General features: G+C 42.0%; 2 protein-coding genes and 1 long non-coding RNA gene across 9 annotated transcripts in view; 2 read left to right on the plus strand and 1 right to left on the minus strand.

The window, feature by feature from the left end:
- The window catches only part of LOC146493869 (protein NLRC3-like), a 53,453-nt gene that overhangs the window by 9,396 nt on the left and 21,922 nt on the right, over positions 1-22,135 (plus strand). For 2 of the 7 annotated variants that reach the window (XM_085149671.1, XM_085149674.1), the window contains 3 exons: positions 10,534-10,707; positions 14,519-14,692; positions 15,377-16,924. In XM_085149671.1, the coding sequence (XP_085005797.1) occupies positions 10,534-10,707; positions 14,519-14,692; positions 15,377-15,383 (355 nt within the window). In that variant the 3' untranslated portion in view covers positions 15,384-16,924. Of the gene's footprint in view, positions 1-10,533; positions 10,742-14,518; positions 14,693-15,376; positions 16,925-22,135 lie in introns of those variants that run through there. The other 5 variants (XM_085149670.1, XM_085149672.1, XM_085149673.1 and 2 more) reach the window with 3 other exon arrangements.
- On the minus strand, positions 17,291-18,242 carry LOC146493870 (uncharacterized). The gene is made up of 2 exons (XR_014872121.1): positions 18,111-18,242; positions 17,291-18,030 (listed from the first exon to the last, which is right to left on the minus strand). It is a non-coding gene; the product is annotated as an uncharacterized LOC146493870 (long non-coding RNA).
- The window catches only part of LOC146493871 (stonustoxin subunit beta-like), a 50,039-nt gene continuing 45,984 nt past the window's right edge, over positions 18,081-22,135 (plus strand). The window contains exon 1 of the mRNA XM_085149735.1: positions 18,081-18,196. The gene's annotated coding sequence lies outside the window, so the exon portion shown is untranslated. The remainder of the gene's footprint in view (positions 18,197-22,135) is intronic.

Consider the following 22,135-nt stretch of genomic DNA (forward strand, 5'->3'; position numbering starts at 1 on the left):
AGACTTGATCAGAGGTGTGATCATCACAGCAAAGGCCTTTGTGTCAAAGTCACTGAGGATCAAACAGAAACACATGAAGCAGATTTTCCTGCTCTGGCTTTTTTTTTTTGTTTTTTTAAATTTTCTGCATCCATTTTTACAAAAGACAAATTGAACAATATGCCATTTTCTTTTTGAAGAACATAAAACAATATGAAACATACACTCCCACCTCATAACTATAGGAGTACCACTGGGTACAAAAAGAAAAAAGAAAGGATCCAATCTTATAATACGAATAGTAAACCCTGGAGTACAAGATAACAGTTCCTGAGTGTACAAGAGAGATGTGGAGAGTTTCAGAACCCACACCCCCACACAGGCACAGAAAAAACAAAACAAACAAAACAAGAAAAAAAAAACACAAACACAAACATAGTGAGTGGTCAGCTTAGTTGTAGAGATAAGTCAAATCTGTAAGAGAAAAGAAACATGTATAAAGTAGGTAAGTAAATGCCATCATATGGCGCAGGCTCAATAGAGTCCATATACTTAAACATAAAATAAAATAGAATAAAGTCTGAGCTGGCTAATTGGGAGCGTTGCAGGACTGCAAAGTCTGAACAAGGTCAAAAAAGGGTTGCCAGATCTTAAAAAATTTGGCCATAGACCCACGCAGGGTGAATTTAATCTTTTCGAGTTTGCTAAAATGCAAAGCGTCTCTGATCCAGATTTCCCAGGATGGGGGAGAAGGGGACTTCCAACATAACAATAATCTGCGTCTTGCCAATAAGGTGAGAAATGCTACCAGATCCGCTTGGGGCGTCGGCAAGACAACTGTATCAGGGAGAACCCCAAACAAAGCAGTTAAGGGCACAGGTTGGAGGGTTAGCTGGATGATCTTTGATAAAGTCAGAAAAATATTAATCCAGTATTGTTTGAGGGATGGACATGACCAAAACATATGTATTAGAGAGGCAGGTGTTTGATGACAGCGGTTGCAATCAGGGCTAAGGTTGGGGTATATTTGAGCTAGTCTGGCTTTAGTCCAGTGTACGCGGTGCAGAATCTTACATTGAATCAATCCGTGTTTGGCACATAATGAGGAGCCATGGACCCGGTAAAGAATTTTATCCCAAGAGTCATCCTGAATCACACACCCCAAATCCTGCTCTCATGCCATTTTAATAGCTGAGGTTGAGGAGTTGCCAAAGGAACATATTCTCCCATACAGACAAGAGATCAGGCCCTGTGATGAAGGGGGAGGCGACAGAAGGTTATCAAAGTCATGACAAGGAGGTCTAGATGGGAACTGGGAGGATTTCTCCTTAACAAAACTCCGGATTTGTAAGTAGTGAAAAAAGTGACTTTTTGCAAGGCCAAATTTCAATGAGAGCTGTTCAAAGGAGGCAAATGTATTCTGAATATACAGATCAGAAAAAGACCTGATACCCAAGGAGGCCCACAAATAAAAAGCACCATCAACTAACGAAGGCTGAAAAGAGGGATTTTTCAAAATGGGTGACTGAAGGGAAAAAAGGTCAACTTAAAATAATGACGAAATTGACGCCATATTTTCAAGGTGACTTTGACAATAGAGTTATTATAAAAACCTGCACTCGGAGGCTGCTTTTGGGCATAAATCAGGGCTGGTAAAGAGGATAAGGCACAAGAAGAAATCTCCAAGCTCAGCCATGCCGGGGCATTATTCATGCCTTCCCCCTGTAGCCAGTACCTGAGAATACGAATATTACATGCCCAATAATAGAACATAAGGTTTGGTAAAGCCATCCCCCCCATCTTTTTCGGTCTTTGAAGATATGTCTTGCGTATTCTAGGGTTTTTTTGTTCCAAATGAACCCAGAGAGAATCTTGTCTAATTTAACAAAAAAGGAAATTGGGATAAATACAGGGACACACTGAAAAAGAAAAGAAAATCTTGGAAGGATTTTCATTTTAATTTTATTCATGCGCCCTGCTACAGACAGATGGAGTAGAGACCATCTGTCCAAATCCTGCCTAACTTTCTCCACAAGTTGGTCGAAATTAAGCTTGAAAAGAGCATGAAATAGTCTTGTAATTTTAATCCCTAAATATGTAAAGTTGTCCGATACAACTCGAAAAGGCAGTGCTGTACACTGATATTTCTGTGCATCAGCATTCAGAGGGAACAGTTCACTCTTGGCGAGATTCAGCTTATAGCCAGAAATAAGGCTAAATTGTTCAAGTATTGAGAGCACCAAAGAGCTATAAAGAAGCAAATCATCTGCGTATAAGGAGACCCTTTGTTCTATACCATTTCTAGTAACCCCGGTGATACCTGGGTTTGATCTCAGCGATATGGCCAGGGGCTCAATTGCAATTGCAAAGAGCAACGGCGACATGGGACAGCCCTGCCCAGTCCCCCTAAACAGAGGAAAAAAGTCAGAACATGTGCCATTTGTTTTGACAGCGGCAAGCGGGGAAGTATAAAGAAGTTTCAACCAGGAGATGATTATTTTACCAAAGCCGAATTTATCCAAAACATAAAAAAGGTATCCCCACTCGACCCTGTCAAAAGCCTTCTCAGCATCTAAACTGATCCCAAACTCAGGGTTGGAGTCTGAGGGATTGTAAAGAACATTAAACAAACGCCTAAGGTTAGAGAAGGCATATCTCCCTTTAATAAAGCCTGTTTGATCCAGGTTAATTACAGATGGCAAGACTGCTTCCACACGCATCGCTAAAAGTTTAGCAAGGAGTTTATAGTCCACATTTAACAAAGAAATGGGACGGTATGAGCCACATTGTAATGGATCCTTAACCTTTTTTAAGATCAAGGATATAGATGCCTGCAGTAGAGAGGGTGGGAGGGATCCAACTTCCAGTGAATGCTTATACATATTTATCATGAGCAGGGCCAGTTTAGGCATAAATTTACGATAGAACTCAACAGGAAACCCGTCCTGTCCTGGACACTTAGAACACTGCAACTTGCTGATAGCTTGCAGGATCTCTTCTACAGTTACTGGTCCCTCCAGCCGAAGACTGTGTGTCTGATCAATTGATGGGAGCTTAAGATGATTGAAAAAGGAATCCAAAGCCTCAGTGCTAAATGCTCACTCAGACGCATAAAGAGATGAATAAAAGTCTCGAAATTGGTCATTAATTATTTTAGGATCCGTAGAAACACCGCTTGATGTCTGAATCCGAGGAATGGAATGTGCAGCTGCTGCACTACGAAGCTGATGGGAGAGCAGTTTACTGGCCTTTTCCCCATACTCATACTGGGAGTACTGACACTTCAACAACATCTCTTCAGCCCGAGCAGAGGACAGGTGATCAAACGCTGTTGCAAAGACAGCCTGTCATTATAGACCTCTGGTGCCGGGCAGACAGCATACAACTCATCTAATTGCGATATGCGTTTTATGAGCTCGGATAACTTTACTTTCCTTTGATTTGCCTCAAAACCAGCATAAGATATAATATGTCCCCTGATAAAAGCCTTAAACGTTTCCCACAAAATGGAGGGTGATATTCCTGGTGTAATGTTTGTCTCTATAAATAAGTCTATCTTGGAAGTCACAAATGTGATGAACTTATCGTCTGACAGCAAGCGTGTGTTCAAACGCCATGGAACTGGTGGAGAACTTTGTTCCACTGCCAAATCTAGAGTCAACGGAGCATGATGAAATGACAATAGCACTATGAGAGCAAGAGCGAATCTGTGAAGTAAGTCGACTGTAGAAAGTAATCAATACGAGTGTATGTATGATGAACAGGGGAGAAAAAGGTGTACTCTCTACGTGTGGGGTTGAGAAAACGCCAGGCATCAATAACAGAAAATTCTTCAAGGAACATATTAATAATTTTGGAAGAGTTGGATTGCCTACCAGGCTTATTTGAGGATCGATCCGAGCCAACAATTAAAATCGCCACCAAGAACTAAATAGTGGGAAGACAAGTCAGGAATTTTAGTGAAAAAAGTGCTAAAAAAATTTGATTGTCCCAATTGGGAGCATAGACATTGGCAAAAATGAATTTAGTGTTCAAAATACTACCACTTACAATAATGAATCTACCATTCTGGTCCGCTATAACATTAGAAGAAACAAATGGCACTGATTTGTGTATTAAAATAGCAGCACCACGAACTTTGGATTTAAATGTAGAGTAATAGAGTTGGCCCACCCATCCCTTACGAAGTCTAAAAGGATCTGAAATTTTTAGGTGTGTTTCTTGTAAAAACACAACCTGGGCGCCCAAAACTTGCAAATGATGGAGGACCTTGCTCCTATTAATAGGTTGGTTCAGACCTTTACAATTCCAGCTACAGAACTTAAACGAGTGACCTGCTTGTTGATTATTAATATTTAATTGCGATACCATGTTAGAACGTAGATTGAAAAAAACAAAAGCTGACCGATGAAAAACACAGAAAAAACAAAGTCAGTGTACAGAACAGTACAACATAAAAAACAGAGAACACCCAAACTTCCCCCTAAATGCTGAAGCATCTTCCCTAACAAGATGCGCGCACCCCCCACCAAACACACCCTTGAGCACTTCCTCCCAACCATTCGAAGTCCCAGTTGAGTTCAAGCTCCTTGCAATACAAGGCAGAGACAAATCAAGGATTGTATGAAAATATATTAGGACAAGACACATCCTATAAGTCAAGCTCACCTCAAATAAACAAAAGTATGTTACTTAAAAAAAATACAATAAGATACAATAAAAAATAAAATAAAAAACAGTGAAGAAAGAGAAAACAAAATAGAATAAAATATTTCACAGAAATTAACCAAGATGGACATATCAGTCCAATGGGCTTATACACTTATGTGCCCTGAGAGGCAGGGCCCCCCAGGATCTTATTGGCAAAGTCCGTGGCAAACGCAGGATCAGTAAACTTACGTACAACTCCATCTGGAAGTGTCACCCTCAGTTCCGCAGGATAGAACAGGCCGAACTTGATCCCAGGACAAGAGTGCAGAAGGCGCTTGACACCAGTAAACTGTGAACGTTTTTTAGCCACTGCAGGTGTGAAGTTTGGAAAGATGGAGATCCTTCTGCCCTGGTAAAGTAGAGGAGAGTTTGCCCCTGCAAGACGTAGCAGCTGTTCCTTGACATGGAAGTAGTGGACTCTAATGAGGAGTGGGCGAGGAGGCGCTCCCTCTCTGGGCTTTGGTCCAAGGGATCTGTGAACCCGATCCAACAGAGGTGCTTCATTCAGTTTCAGAAGATCTTGCAGGAGATGGGAAATAAACTCCCTAGGGTTAGAAGTCTCCAAACCCTCGGGGATGCCAATTAGGCGAATATTATTACGCCTTGATCTTCCTCCTAGATCCTCACATTTAGCTTGCAGTTGTCTGACCTCCTCCGTTAGAACACTTACAGCAGATTGAAGAGAGGTCAGGTCGTCACTGCAGGTTGTAGCTGAAAGCTCCAAATCTTTAATGGTGGTCCCGTGAGCATTAACGGTGGCCTGTAGGGTGGTTATAGCAGCTTTAAACTCAGCCTTCACAGATGATATTTCTGACCGCAGTGTATGGGTAACTGTATCAATCTTGCATTCAAGCTTGTCGCAGATGTCCCGTTTCAGAACCTCCAATGCTCTGGTAAATGTGACTTCGCCGAGCGGTGCGCCCGTGCCCTGCTCGTAGCTGCTCTCCGTGAAAGCCGCGTCACGTTGAGATTCGCGACCCAGCTCCGGGCTCTGTGAACCACCCACGCCGGCCTGACCCCGTTTTTGACGTTTTCGACTTTGCTCGAAAACGCCGAAAACGGGGTCAGGACGGCCATTATGCAAAAAAAGAATAAAGGGCAAATGGTGGGACTTTTAGTGAGAGAACTTGATTGTCCGGATGCTACGGTCACCACAGCCAACCAGGAAGGAAACTCCTGCGGCCTTTCCCAGAACTTGTCAAAAATAGGTTTCCCGACCTCAGAGAGTGAAAAAGTGAAAATAAATAAACAAGCGGGCGCTCAGCGGCAAAAAGGGTTATTTAGAGCCCACAGGGCTGATATAGAAAGTGCGGATGCCTCTTAAAACAATATTTTTGTCACTGCTTTGCGGAGCCACGGGAAACACGTCTTCACACCATAGTGTCTAACAGCGCGCCCCCCTGTTCTGGCTTTTTATAGCAGATAACCTTCAAAATCTTCTGCAGTCGATCAAAAACTGAAGCAAACCATGAATCAACATGTGAACATGAGCTGATGCTGCTGAAATGAAGCAGAGTTACAGAGGTTTGATTACAGACACAGCTGAGAGTTTGTAATCTGTCATCATTTTAAAAGGTTTAAATTTCTTCAGTATTGAACAGCAGAAATGAGGCTTTGTTTTCAGAGGCCGACAGCAGTGAACACAACAGCAGACTGGTGCGTAATAAGCAGTGAATGATGCAGAAAACAGATTTTTGAAGGTAAACTGTTCTTGAAGTACACTGAGAGAGAGAGAGCTGTGCAGGAAGTAAACGTCAAAGTCAGAGAGAATTCATGACGATGTTCATCAAACGTAAAGCGTAGTTTGGATCTTCTTTTGCTGCTGGTTCACTCAGTTTTGGTTGGAGACAGATGAAACCTGCAGCTTCAGGATCTGTGAGCTGTCCACTTTCAGCCCCGACGGCGTGTCCGTGTACGTGCCGTCGAGTGAACGATCCACGCTCTGTGTTTCCATCTTTGTGTGTTTAGCTGCTCTCATTTACTGTTTTATCTGTTTGGTTGTTGTTGAAATACTTTTGGGAGCTTTAACCTGAGATTCTGGCAAAATACATTTATATTAAAAATCGATTCAGGGTCGAATGAATCAACATCGCTTTATTCAAATTAAAACCATTTAAATAGGAAAATCCATTTTTTTACAGCCGCCTCTAATGCTAGGTAATGTCAGCTGGTCCATGTGCAGCTGGCTGTGAGGCTCAGGGAGCGTCTACAGAGTGCAACACTGAAAGAACATCATCCATAAATATTGAGTAATAACTGGACTCTCATACAGCGAGACTCAAATGCCTTTAAACATCAGCTTATCCTGCTGATCCAAGTCCAACACTGAGTTTGTAAAAACATGTTTGTCAATCATTTTGTTTGGTTTCTGAGGAAAATGATTCAATAACTTGCTGCTAATACACAACATTTCATCATATTTCCTCATAACCCTCTTTTGTCTGACCATTTGGTCCCATTTTAATTTGCAATAAAGGATCCACAGAGTTTGGTGACAATAATGACAGTAAATGTTTGTGTGAAAGTGCTGGAAGCAAATGAGTGTGTGATGTTCTTTCAGTGTTGCACTTTGTAGATGCTCCCTGAGCACTGGTCTCACAGCCAGCTGCACATAGAGACCAGTGTTGTTAGTCCAGGTCAGAAGATGACTTGTTGGAATGAAAATGAGCTTGTAGTTTGTCTGCTTTAATAATGTGACTGGAAGAAGGTGTTGGACTTCAAATATGTCCATTTCTTTCCCAACAGAGGTCGATCATCTTGTTAATAATTTCACCTCCTCACTACGTACGAATCTGGATACTGTAGCTCCGGTGAAAACTAAGGTCTCTAATCAGAAGTACCTGACTCCGTGGTATAATTCTCAAACACATAGCCTAAAGCAGATGACTCGTAATCTGGAGAGGAAATGGCGTGTCACAAATTTAGAGGATCATCATTTAGCCTGGAGAAATAGTTTGCTGCTTTATAAGAAAGCCCTCCGCAAAGCCAGAACATCTTACTATTCGTCACTGATTGAAGAAAATAAGAACAACCCCAGGTTTCTCTTCAGCTCTGTAGCCAGGCTGATAAACAGTCAGAGCTCTTTTGAGCCAACCATCCCTTTAACGTTAACTAGTGATGACTTCATGAACTTCTTCACAAATAAAATTTTTATCATTAGAGAAAAAATTACCAATAATCATCCCACAGATGTAATATTATCTACAGCTACTCTTAGTACCATTGATGTTAAGTTAGACTCTTTTTATCCAATTGATCTTTCTGAGTTAACTTCAATAATTACTTCCTCCAAACCATCAATGTGTCTTTTAGACCCCATTCCTACAAAACTGCTCAAAGAAGTCCTGCCATTAATTAATTCTTCGATCTTAAATATGATCAACCTATCTCTAATAATCGGCTATGTACCACAGGCCTTCAAGCTGGCTGTAGTTAAACCTTTACTCAAAAAGCATCTCTAGACCCAGCAGTCTTAGCTAATTATAGATCAATCTCCAACCTTCCTTTCATATCAAACATCCTTGAAAGAGTAGTTGTCAAACAGCTAACAGATCATCTACAGAGGAATGGCTTATTTGAAGAGTTTCAGTCAGGTTTCAGAGCTCATCACAGCACAGAAACAGCTTTAGTGAAGGTTACAAATGATCTTCTTATGGCCTCTGACAGTGGACTCATCTCTGTGCTTGTCCTGCTAGACATCAGTGCAGCGTTCGATACTGTTGACCATAATATCCTATTAGAGCAATTAGAACATGCTGTAGGTATTACAGGTACTGTGCTGCAGTGGTTTGTATCATATCTATCTAATAGGCTCCAGTTTGTGCATGTAAATGGAGAGTCCTCTTCACACACTGAGGTTAATTATGGAGTTGCACAGGGTTCAGTGCTAGGACCAATTCTGTTTGCATTATACAGGCTTCCCTTAGGCAGCATCATTAGAACACATAGCATACATTTTCACTGCTATGCAGATGACACCCAGCTCTATCTGTCCATGAAGCCAGATAACACACACCAATGAGTTAAACTGCAGGAATGTCTTAAAGACATAAAGACCTGGATGGCCGCTAACTTTCTGCTTCTTAATTCAGATCAAACTGAGGTTATTGTACTCGGCCCTGAAAAGCTTAGAAATATGGTATCTAACCAGATTCTTACTCTGGATGGCATTACCTTGGCCTCCAGTAACACTGTGAGGAACCTTTGAGTCATTTTTGACTAGGACATGTCCTTCAATGCACATATTAAACAAATATGTAAGACTGCTTTCTTCCATTTGTGCAACATCTCTAAAGTTAGAAATATCCTGTCTCAGAGTGACGCTGAAAAACTAGTTCATGCATTTATTACTTCCAGGCTGGACGACTGCAATTCATTATTATCAGGAAGTCCTAAAAACTCCCTGAAAAGCCTTCAGTTAATCCAAAATGCTGCAGCAAGAGTCCTGACAGGGACTAGAAAGAGAGAGCATATTTCTCCTGTTTTGGCTTCCTGTTAAATACAGAATTCAAAATCCTGCTCCTCACATACAAGGTCTTAAATAATCAGGCCCCATCTTATCTTAATGACCTTGTAGTACCATATCACCCTATTAGAGCACTTCGCTCTCACACTGCAGGCCTACTTGTTGTTCCTAGAGTATTTAAAAGTAGAATGGGAGGCAGAGCCTTCAGTTTTCAGGCCCCTCTTCTGTGGAACCAGCTTCCAGTTTGGATTCGGGAGACAGACACTATCTCTACTTTCAAGATTAGGCTTCAAACTTTCCTTTTTGCTAAAGCATATAGTTAGGGCTGGACCAGGTGACCCTGAATCCTCCCTTAGTTATGCTGCAATAGACGTAGGCTGCCGGGGAATTCCCATGATGCATTGAGTTTTTCCTTTCCAGTCACCTTTCTCACTCACTATGTGTTAACAGACCTCTCTGCATTGAATCGTATCTGTTATTAACCTCTGTCTCTCTTCCACAGCATGTCTTTATCCTGTCTTCCTTCTCTCACCCCAACCAATCACAGCAGATGGCCGCCCCTCCCTGAGCCTGGTTCTGCCGGAGGTTTCTTCCTGTTAAAAGGGAGTTTTTCCTCCCCACTGTCACCAAAGTGCTTGCTCATAGGGGGTCATATGATTGTTGGGTTTTTCTCTGTATCTATGAAGCGCCTTGAGGCGACTTTTGTTGTGATTTGGCGCAATATAAAGAAAATTGAATTGAATTGAATTCTTTCACCCTTCACCTTTAAAAGTGAAGCCTTGTGGTTCCTGGAAGGAAAAACACGACTTTTTCAAGTCTTTGTCCTGTTTTTATGAGAAATGTACGACTTTATGTACGATCGTGGCTCAAGAGTTGGGAGTTCGCCTTGTAATCGAAAGGTTGCCGGTTCGAGCCCCGGCTCGGACAGTCTCGGTTGTTGTGTCCTTGGGCAAGACACTTCACCCGTTGCCTACTGGTGGTGGTCAGAGGGGCCGGTGGCGCCAGTGTCCGGCAGCCTCGCCTCTGTCAGTGTGCCCCAGGGTGGCTGTGGCTACAATGTAGCTGCCATCACCAGTGTGTGAATGTGCGTGTGAATGGGTGGATGACAGGTTGTGTAAAGCGCTTTGGGGTCCTTTGGGACTAGAAAAGCGCTATACAAATACAGGCCATTTACCATTTACCATTTAATGTGAAACATTCAGAGTTTTTTCTCTTGTTGTGTTTGTTTGAAGCTGCTTCCTGTTGGCTTCAGCTGTTTGGAGTTTCCATTTTCTAAACTTCTACATTCTGAACCTTCTTCAGCTCTGAACAGATGATGAAACACTGAATGATTTCAAGCACTTTGTCTAATAAACTTACATCTTTCATTCTTTATACAGATTGATGAGCTGTGGTTTGTCAGAGATCTGCTGTGATTATCTGGCAGCAGCACTGAAGTCCAACCCCTCCCATCTGAGACAGCTGGAGCTGAGCTCCAATGACCTGCAGGATTCAGGAGTGAAGCATCTGTGTGGTTTCCTGGAGAGTCCAGGATGTGGACTTGAAACTCTGAGGTCAGTCAGCATGTTTTAGTTGTGCTGAGATGAATATTATGTGAAAGTTGTGCTGACACTAAACTGCAGCCATCAGGCTGATATTATACTGATCCACACTGAGGATCTTCATGGTAAAGTCTGTTTTCTTCTTCTCTGGTTTAGTCCATTGACTGCAGCAGAACAATGTTCACATTTCAAACCTTCAAAGAAGAAGAAAAATCCTCCACTGGATAATTCACTGTGAAACTCTCCATCTCTTCATTCCACCTTAAAGTCTGTGTGACACTGAAATCCAAAGCAAAATGTGCGTTTGCTTTACAGACAGCAGTCCAACACAAACATACACACATCATCCAAAACACAGTCCAACATCCAAATCTCCTCCACTGCCAGCATGAATGATGGGAAAGAGAAGGAGGAACACTCTGACATTCAGGGTTAGAATGAGTTTCATGAAGCAGACTGTGAAGATCAAAGCTGCATTAGAAAGCTTACATGAATGGATGAGTGGACAGAAGTGGACAGAGATCATCTGAAGCACTTCAAAGGCTTTAAATCAGCACATTTCTCTTTATTCTTTATCAACTCTGTTAGTTTCTCTCAGTTTTCTGTGGAATGAAGCTAACAGCAGGCTAATAAGATGCTGACCAATAGGTTTATATTAAAGGTTGTAATTTGTATATGAAAAAGTGCTTTGGCTCAGCAGGGATCAGCTTACAGGTAGAATAGTTCAAGTTCAAGTTCAAATTTTATTCGCCACATGCAGTGGTAGGTTGCCCTGCAGTGGAATGAACCCGCCCCCCGACCTTACACACACAACACAGACATCACATGGGGATACAAGTCAGAGAACGGTTGCAATACAGAAAAAAAACACTGAAATGGACACTACAATGGGAAAAGTACAAGAGGAAAAAAAGAGACCTCTACTCATGCTGGGCTACAGGAGGACAGCATGAGAACAGGAAACAAAAAAACTCCTCTGCACAGAAAAGCACATAAATGTCCACAGTACAACATTATAGAGAACGTGACCAGCAACAGGGTTGGGTAGGGGATAAGGAGTAATCCCAGGCAACACAGCAGCCATCCTGCCACTGCGCTGACTCGCCAGCGCGGGCCCAGACCCGCCTCGTGTTCCCAGGAGGTAACAAGCATCGAAGGCAACAAGCATTGAAGGCGTTGGAAAGGGAAGGGGAGATGAGTGAGTGCTTATCAGTGTAAGTGTATGTGTGTGCGTGTCCATAGTTCAGCTGAGACAGTGTCCTTCGCCCTATCAGGCTAAGTAAACAGTCCTCCAGCCAATCCAGGTGGCCTTGCATGGGATGGGGAGAATAGTCATCACACAGTCGTTATCAGGGAGTGTTTGCCCGGCTTCAGCCTTGGGCCTGCAGCTGGCGCCGTGGTGGTGTCTGCATTTTGATCCCGAATTTGTTGATTTTGTTGATTTTCTTTCCATACGAGCAGCTCACGAGAATTTTCAAAGCTGATCTTTAACACTCTGATGCTGGTCTCTCGATCTTCTGTTGGAGAGCCGCGAGCCTCCCCATGATGGTATCAAACTTCTGATCCGTCGTGTTGTCATTCTTTTGATTCTGAGACCTCACAACTGCAGTGATCCGTTCTGTGATGTGATCCAACTTTCACTCAAGGTTGTCATTTTGAGCAGGGCCCTCTCTGATGTATCCCACCATACGCTCAATGGTGTTGTTTTGAGCCTTCACAGCAGCTGTAAGCGTCTCCAAGGTGTTAACCATGCTGCGTTCGTTGTGAGAGGTCGCGACTCGTCCCGTCGCTTCGATTCCAGCGGGCAGCTTTGGGGGGGTTTGAACAGCCGGTTCCGCTCTCTCAATTCTCCGATAAGTCAGGGCCATGCCAGCTCCGATCAGCAAGAAACCTGTTATCATGGTTCCGAATAGGTAGATATCTTCAGCGTCCTCGATCGACAGTCCCGCCTGGCACATGACCCTCCAGTTCTGCCACCCGTCCATCGTGTATCCGGCAGGGAAATTCCCTCCAGGGCACTCGGGCTCTCCCGAGCCCAGACTTCTCATTGAGAAGAGGGTGTCAATAGCATTCAGAGACCAGTTGATCAAATCCATAATTCTCTTTTAGGTTTTAGAGAACAACAGTGAGAGACTGTTCCAGGGAAAGTAATGCACATGAGACAGACAAGGACACAGAGGCTAAGCAGGGAAGATAAGGGTAAGGAGGAGAGGAGAAAAGTGCGACCGCCTTCGCTGAGAGCCAAACGAGAAGAAAATACAGCTGCTGGATGGGATTAGCATGTCATAGCTATCTACCAAACTGCTAACTGGGGGATTTCAGGCCATCTATGGATCATTTTTGCTAACTGTTTATTCAGCTTAGGCTCACAGGGCTGCAGCCTGTGCCCTAGCTGTCATAGGGCAAGAGGCGTGGTCCACCTGCACAGGTGAGCAGTCCATCACAGGGCCAACAGAGAGAGACAGAGAAGCACTCTCTCACATCCACACCTACAGCCAATTTAGAAGCACCAATGAACCTAAGCAGCATTTCATTGGACTGTGGGAGAACATCCAACCTCCACAGAAAGGCCAGCAAGCTTCAACCTACAACCTTCTTGCTTTAAGGCACTAGTGCGAACCACTTTTCCCCATTTCAGCCCAAATCCTGCATCTTCCTGTTTCTGACTCCAGGCCAGCTCCACTAACACTTTCTCATCAGACACTGCCACCTAGTGGAGGAAGTCTTAGTTCCATTTGATGCTTCAGATTCCAGTTAGTTCCTTTACAAAGAGGTGGAGGTGGTGGGGCCACAGCACCATCATCACTGAGTGCCATAGGACACTTAACCTTTGTTTCCATATGCTGGGAACTTCCTGTTGTTCCAAGGAGGACTGGAAAATGTGTGAAAATCTCCCAGTCAGTTCCTCACAGCACACTTCAATCATTTCCCTCCCACAGCATCAGGACCAGGGCTTTTTCTCTCTTTGGTCCCACTAAGAGATTTCCACACAAACACCTCATCAGTGGGACTCTCAGAGCTACCAGCCCTTTGCTACAATCACAAAGCTCTTCATTGAAATCAATGATATCAAAGCTGGAATCAAATGAGTCCAAGTCTTCTGCTGATTCAGCATCACTTTACTTTTACACCTGATTTTAGCTGCTTTATCTCTCTTTCAACAAGTTTCTGTGCCTCAATCTTTTTCTTCTCTCCCTCATAACAAGACAGCTTCTTCTGCCTGAGAACATGTTGGAGTGATTTACTAATCCAGGGCTGCTTATTGGGGAAAATACTTCCTGTTTCCAAAGTAATCCCCATTTTTCCCAGAAAGAAATGTCAGTAGAAATCGATGATCTAAGTGAGAACATGAGCCTTTAAAAAGTCCCAGTGGGTGCAGTCAAAGCAGTCCCTCAGTCCCAGTATAGAGTCTTTGGTCCAGACTGGAACAACTGTGTGCCCAGTTTGAGCTCTCTTCAGTGCTGTGACCTGACAGACCCAGAGGGGCCATCACATCACATTTAGAAGCTCCCCTAATGGAGCCACAACACATGTCCAATACTTAGTCTGTCTTGTTGGACCAACTGGAAGAAATGATTCAAGGACTTAGTCACAGAACAGAGATTCAAATCTCCAAAATCCAACTGGCTGCATCAGGACATATAGTCTGAAACTCTGCACAGTTTCCTGTTTGAAGCTGCTTCCTGTTGGCTTCAGCTGTTTGGAGTTTCCATTTTCTAAACTTCTACATTCTGAACCTTCTTCAGCTCTGAACAGATGATGAAACACTGAATGATTTCAAGCACTTTGTCTAATAAACTTACATCTTTCATTCTTTATACAGATTGGAGAGCTGTGGTTTGTCAAAGATCAGCTGTGATTATCTGGCAGCAGCACTGAAGTCCAACCCCTCCCATCTGAGAGAGCTGGACCTACAACTTAACAACCTGAAGGATACAGATGTGAAGCAGCTGTCTGATCTTCAGCAGAGTCCAGACTACAGACTGGAGACTCTGAGGTCAGTAGAGTGATGGAGTGAGTGGGTGGTGCTGTCAGCAGTATTGTACTAAACACAGTCAGTATGAAACAAAGATCCAGTGTTTCCTGTAAAGCTGCAGCTTCTCAGTGAAGCTGTGAGAGGAGAACGGTGACAGGCTTCAGGATTGGACACAAACACTTCCTGTTTCTGCCTTTTTGTCACCTTTATGGTCACCATAGTAACAGCTGACACGCTCTGATCAAACACTGTCAACAGCCAATCAGCTCTCTGAACAAAGCAGCACGCAGACCAATGACTGCATTGATTTCCAAGTTTAAAGCAGTGAAGAACACAGTCTGTAGGTGAGGAAGAATTTAGTGAGAGCAGATGTTTGGATGGAATTCCTCCAGTTAACAGCTGGAACGTCCATCTGGATTGTTGGGCTTGTTGTTGGGGTTCCTACAGAGCTCAGAGTGGACACACCAAGGTTCTTCTAACGAATGAAAGTCCAAACTCAAACTAGGAGGGAAAAACATTTCCATCAACTTCAATAAAAATCCAAAGATTAGAAAAAGTGAAGCAACAATGAGTCCTAGTCCAGTCCCAGCACTGAAGTCCCTGCTGCTCTTTATACTGGATGTGCTGCATCACTGACTGACAGCTGATGAAGAGTCTCTGGAAACACTCGTTTATCTCCTCTGCTCTTCCTCCTTCTCTCTGCAGGTGGTGATGATGGTAAACAGGACGGTGTGTGTGCTGAGAGAGGAGCAGCTGTGTCCTGATGATCCAGAGAGGTTGAAGCAGCAGCAGCTTGTGTGTAGAGACGCTCTGACTGGGCCATGTTACTGGGAGGTGGAGAGGAGAGCTTCATCCAGCAGTGACTGACAGAGGAATGAAGTGCAGATGACTGTCAGTGCTGCAGAGTGAACTGCTCTGAGAACAGCTCCACTGTCAGACACAATGTAGAGTCCAGCATCATCCCTGTGTGTCCCTCTGGATCTGACAGAGGATCATCAGTGTATCTGGACTGCTCTGCTGCTGCTCTGTCCTTCTACAGTCTCTGCACAGTCTCTGTCTCACTCTGGCTTCAGACCCTCCTGGATCAAACTCACCTGGAAAGACTTTCAAACATCACTCAATAGATTTGAATACAGAATATATTTGATATATACTGTAGATGTACTGTAGAGTTGCAGTTTGTCACTTGTAAATACAGTCTGTGAGCAGCTATGAGCTGAAAGATGTTTCTAGAAACACGAAATGTTTTGTCTCTTCTGTTGCTTTTTCATATATTTCCACAACATTAATATTGATCCCACCTGTCTCACCTGTTTCATGCTTTTATACATAATAACAGGACACGTGTGATCTGAGCGCTGCTGTGGTTGCTGTGCTGCACGTCTTCATTTAGATAACAGAGACATCTAGTGGTTCAGAGGGAGAACTGCAGGAGGTGGAGCTGTGTTTCAGCATGGAAAACTTTTTTATTTTTATCTTTTAGGCGCAGATACAAATATGACAAGTATCAGTGTACGATACAAAAGGTCAAATCAGTTAGCAGAGGGAACAGTGATCACACAGCAATGTAAGAATAGAAACATAACAGTGAATCTGGACATGTATACAGATGGAAGCAAACAAACAGGATGTAACACTACATTAAAGCCACAAATGGAAAGAAAACAAACCCAAAGGAAAATATATTTGATCTCAGGAATCCAAATGAGATGCTTTAGAGCACGGGTCGGCAACCCTGGGCACACGTGTTACAGCTGCCACGTGAAGGGTTAACTGATGGCACGCCCATAGCTGGACTGGCCATCGGGCATACCGATGGTGATTTTTCGTTTTTATGAGCCGATGATGTTTTTTTATTTTTTTGTAACGGTATAAACAATGAAAGGTGGTGGATTGGCCGGATGCTGGTCGATGTGTAAAAATAAGTCAGTTGTTTGGTGGTGGCTATGGCGGAGCTTCCACAGAGGCAGCAGGTGGATGAGGGAAAGGGGAGGTAGGAGGAGCAGAGACCCGAGGCGGCTTCAGGTAAGAAGTTATGAGCTGCAGTCTATCTGGGTGAGATATAAACCAAGTTTAGGTGGAGTTTATTTTCCTTGTGCTGACTTTTTACACTCAGTTACAATAACTCGTACTGCGTGCTAGCTAGCATGACGGAGTTTCTATACAGCTGGGTGGGTGCTATGATGCTACTGATAGTGAACTTTACAGTGGCTTGCAAAAGTATTCGGCCCCCTTGAACTTTCCCACATTTTGTCACATTACAGCCACAAACATGAATCAATTTTATTGAAATTCCACGTGAAAGACCAACACAAAGTGGTGAACACGTGAGAAGTGGAACGAAAATCATACATGATTCCAAACATTTTTTACAAATAAATAACTGCAAAGTGGGGTGTGCGTGATTATCGTGTCATGGAAAAACACACTGCCATCAACTTCTGTTTTGTTTTTGTCAAAATCACTGTAATATAATCACTGTACCTTTATATACATGCGACTTATATTAATGCTGCTGCCCTCTTGTGGCTAAAGTGTAATTCTGTTATTGTTATTAGGGAAAACATTTGAGAGTAACATGCCAAATGAGTCAGCACTTTGGCTTTAGCTCAAGAAATCCTCATTTTTATGTAAATGTCATCAGTTATAGTTGCATGTATTCATTATCATAATTTAACCTTTAATAATGATGTCCTAAATTGATTTTATGTAAACTAGACAATAATTTTATGGTTGTATTAAATAAAGACATCACTAATGAATTAACTATTTCAGTAATTATTTTAAAAAAATGTACATAATTAATTAAAGAAATATATTAATAATGAATTATCCATTAATTTCATTTAAAATGTTTCATTATTTGTTTATATACAATTCAAATGAGTTAATTACATATTTAATCAATTATTGGTTTGTTTTCTATTTTAATTATTTTACTGACACATTTAATGAATTTTTTAATGATGTATTTATTTAATTCACGTTGCTACTCCTGGCCCTGCATCGGTTTTCATAAATACATTTTATTTGTCAGCCTCACCCATCAAAGTCAGGGGGCGGGGTTAATGCTGATCAAGTCAAAACCATTGCTTTGGTCTGGTGGGCGTTCTTTTAGTGGGCTTTTCTGTCACGGCCTGCATGGCAGACTATGATGAGGGGAAGGAGGACCCAAATGCTGGACTCTTTGATGAGGTCAGTGCATTTATTTACAGTGATGCAAAATATTCCAAACAACAATAAATCCCCAGTGCGTTCCCGACTCTGACATGTCCTCTTGCCAGTGTTAGTGTTCTTTGTCTCCGCTCCTCAGTGTCTGAGCACCCCGTGCTCGCTGCCCTCTCGTCTCCACACTCCTCCTGGGGAATAAAGAAGAGGCAGCCGTCAGCAACGCCACAATGCGGCAGACTAACCTTAACTAACTTGCCAAGAGACTAACGTGAAGTTACGCAATGATCCAGCATCGGAGAGAGCTCCACCACACTCCTAAGTAGCTCCTCTGACGAGGCTTGATCAGCTGCAGGTGTGAGTAATTCTCCTCCACAGGTGTGGCCAGGCTCCTGGCTGACACACCCACACACACACACCTAGATACACAAACATGGAAACAGGAGACAGCAGCACCAAAAACACACATGTCCATAACTTCTTACAGGCCCTGGGTCACCCAGACCCCGGTCCCATGACAATTTCTCAAAGCTAAGTAGGCCTACACACCAGGGTTTGGACATGTGTGGACCCAAACTATACTTAAACTTTACCCTTTCTTGTGTGTCACCAAATACACTTTAATATCTTCTAGACAAGAATGTAGTGGCATCATCTTTAACCTCCTAAGACCCGAACTCCTCCGTGGCATTCATTTTTAATTTCTCTTTGATATTTGGGCTGATTGGGACCTGATGAATGTAAAAACAAAGAATTACCAGATTTATTTTTTTACCAAATTTTTGTTTCTGAGAAAGATGAGAGCCACATATGAGGATATTTGTCTAAAATTTCGATAGCACAGTGGCAGTATAACATCCTCGTAAGTGGATATCAGGCCCTTGTAGAGCAAAATTGAGTATTTTGGTCTAAACAACCCAAAATGTGATGTCCACATATGTGGACGCCAGGTCCTAGGAGGTTAAATATCTGCTCACTTTGTCAAAATGAACCTAATCATCTCTGATGAATTCAGTGATGTCTGCCAGCTCACCTTGCAAGTGGTCGAGCTTATACCGCCGACAACGTGGCACACAACTTGTAAACCCCCTGCTGACGATCAGCTCTTGAGTTATTTATGTTAGTTTCAACTGTTCCTGCAAAAAGTAAGCACGTGTTACTGATAAAAAGTCCAATAGAAGCAAAGTCTAAACTTTGAAAACAAAAAACAAAAACCTGTCTGATTCTGATCTGATCTCAGGGGGGGGGGTTCAATAAGCAGTGTGACCCGTTTATATGCATCAGGGGTGGGTTTTGATTATCGATTATCGATTTATCGATTAAAATCGATTCTGGCTTGGATAACGTGATATCGATTCATTAAAATCCTGAATCGATTTTTTAATATAAATTTATTTTGGCCAAAACGCCAGAATCTCAGGTTAAACCTCCCAAAATTTCAACAACCACCAAACAGCTAAAACAGTAAATGAGAGCAGGAACACGGATTCTGCACAAAGACGTAAACACAAAGCGCGGAGCCGCTGACGCATCAGAATCAGTGAGCTGTGACTTTCTCACCTGACTGCACGGACACGAGCTGAAAGCCGACAGCTTGCTGACTCTGATGTTTCGGCGGGTCGGCGCTTTGTGTTTACGCCCTTTTTGCGCCGATTCTAAAGCTGTTAGTTTATCTCTCTCCAAACAATATTGACCGAACCAGCAGCAAAAGAAGATCCAAACTACGCTTCACATAAACATCGTCATGACTTCACTCTGATTGTTTTGCTGCCACCAGGATAAAATCACACTTCATGCACAGCTCTCTCTCTCTCTCTCTCTCTGTACTTCAAGAACAGTTTCCCGTCTAAAAATCTGTTTTCTGCATTATTCGCTTGCTTGTTATGCACAAGTCTACCGTTCTTACAGCCTGTCGGCCGCTGTTTTTTTTTCTTTTACTTACTTCTGAAAACAAAGCCTCATTTCTGCCGTTCAATACTGAACAAATTTAAACTTTTTAAAATGATGCAAAATTGCAAAATGTTCAGCTGTGTCTCTAATAAAACCTCTGTAACTTTGCTCTGCTTCACGTCAGCAGCATCAGGTAATGTTCATATGTTCATTAATGGTTTTCTTTCGTTTTTGATGTACTGCAGAATATTTGTATAAAATCCCAGGCCAGGAAAACCTTCATGTTTTTCTGTTTTATCTTCAGCTACTTTGACACAAAGGCTGTGATGCTCACACCTTTGATAAAGTCTCGCAAGTGTCAGATTTCTTTTTATAGATATAAAAATATAGAAATGTACTGATGCATGATCTGAATGATAATATTTCTGACTGTCTGAGGCAAAATTTCCCCGATTCAAATTGAATCAAATTGAATGGAATCGTGGATCGAATCGATTCTAGAAATGAGTGACGATACCCAGCCCTAATATGCATGTTTTAATAAAAGAGATAATGTTGGTGTTTCAGTCATGTAGTAACTGTTAGCTTTAACTGTACAAGGCTTGTTAGACATAATGAAACACATCATGCAGATTTCTGGATGTTAGACTATAATTTTTGTTATGATTATTAATCTTGAGTCTAAAAAGTCAGTCAAGTATATCCAGGATATCTTTCTGTTAACTGGATTCACTGACCCTAACACTGGGACCAGGATAAGCGGTCGCATGAAGCTGGTTATCAGCTGACAATCTTATTATTTAATTAATTTAATTAAGTTATTTAATTTTCCTAATTTTTCCTCTACATTTCCCCTGAAATGAAGGGATTGTGTTAAACATGCTTTAGTTCCTCACATTTTTCTGCAGTTTCTTTGTTCAACCCCCTGAATTAAAGCTGAAAGTCTGCACTTCAAACACATCTGAGTTGTTTCATTTAAAATTGATTTTAGTGTATGTACAGAACCAAAATTAGAAATTAAGTTCTCTCTGTCCAGATATTTATGGACCTAACTGTATAATCTATACAGCACTTAAAAAATGCTATAAATAAAGAAGTGTGTGAAAATGTGGCGCTTCCAGGTCAATTTAAACTGAAGTGATATAATCTTCTCCCCACAGTTTGAGTTTGTATTGTCTCAGCTGCAGACAGACTATGATATAAATTTGGAGGTGCCAACCACTATTAATATTATTAGTTATAAAGGACACCTTCCTGCCTTTAGTCTTATTCATGATGATTATTAGTTGTCTTCTAATGTCCACAAGTCTGTATGATGTGTTTCATAGTTTCTAACAAGCCTTTTAAACTTAAGTTACTGCATTGCTGAAACATCAACATCTGCTTATTGAACAAAAACAAAACAACCAAAAGACCACACATCTGATTTTGTTTTTATTTTAATAGACTTCCAAAAATTATACCAGATAACTGGCCTCAGAATATAATTGAATAAACATTTTTAAAAACGATGACCTAATCCTGTCTTGACAGGCTGAGCTCTTCAGTATCCACCAACAGCATCGTCATGCTGAGTCAGACGTTTCTGCTCCTGGTGGAAATACTCTTCCTCTTTCCACATTGTACCAAATGTTTTTAAATGTTAGTTTCAATTTAAAATGAAAGATTAAAAAAGTGTGACACATATAAACATCAGATAATTAAGACAAGCGAATGGTTCAGTTCCACATGTGCTCCGCTGACACATTAAACTTCAGTAAAATGATGCAGTTATGAAACAACTTTAATCTAAAACAAACTGATTTGCTCAGGAGCAAAAACAGTGAAGTAAGTGACTGTAAGTGAGTAAGCTGTGCTGGTGACTGGATATCAGATTTCCAGTCATTAGAGCAGATAAGTGGCAGAACTATATTACTGAGGTACACGTTTACTTATTTAATTGATGTCTGTCAATAAATCTATTTAATTTAAATGCAAATAGCCCAAATCCTTATTAAAGCATCAGGTTCACTTATAAAGTATTCTGTAGTTATCTTAGTGTCCATCGCCCTTCCCAACATGGGAATAAAGCAGCTGTGAGAGAATTACACATTAATGAATCAATGGTACGGAAGTGGAGGAAGCAAGAAGAATGAGCTGAGTAAAGTTTGACTTATGCAACATTTTTGTTTCACTTAATGCGCCTTATAATCCAGTGAGCCTTATGGTCTGTAAAATATGGTGCGTTTGCAATACCAATGTGCACAATATTGGAACTAAATTCTTTTATATTGACAAACAGCGGCCCACATTAAACTGTGACTGTCACCAGGTAATGTGGGCGTGTTTCCTGAATAAGCAGCAGGTGGTAAACAGCTGACAGGTGAACAGGATGCATGCAGGTAAACTCGAGGGCCCTTCGAGCTG

The sequence above is a fragment of the Neolamprologus multifasciatus genome, chromosome 22 (genome assembly GCF_963576455.1).
Source record: "Neolamprologus multifasciatus chromosome 22, fNeoMul1.2, whole genome shotgun sequence".
Taxonomy (NCBI): domain Eukaryota; kingdom Metazoa; phylum Chordata; class Actinopteri; order Cichliformes; family Cichlidae; genus Neolamprologus; species Neolamprologus multifasciatus.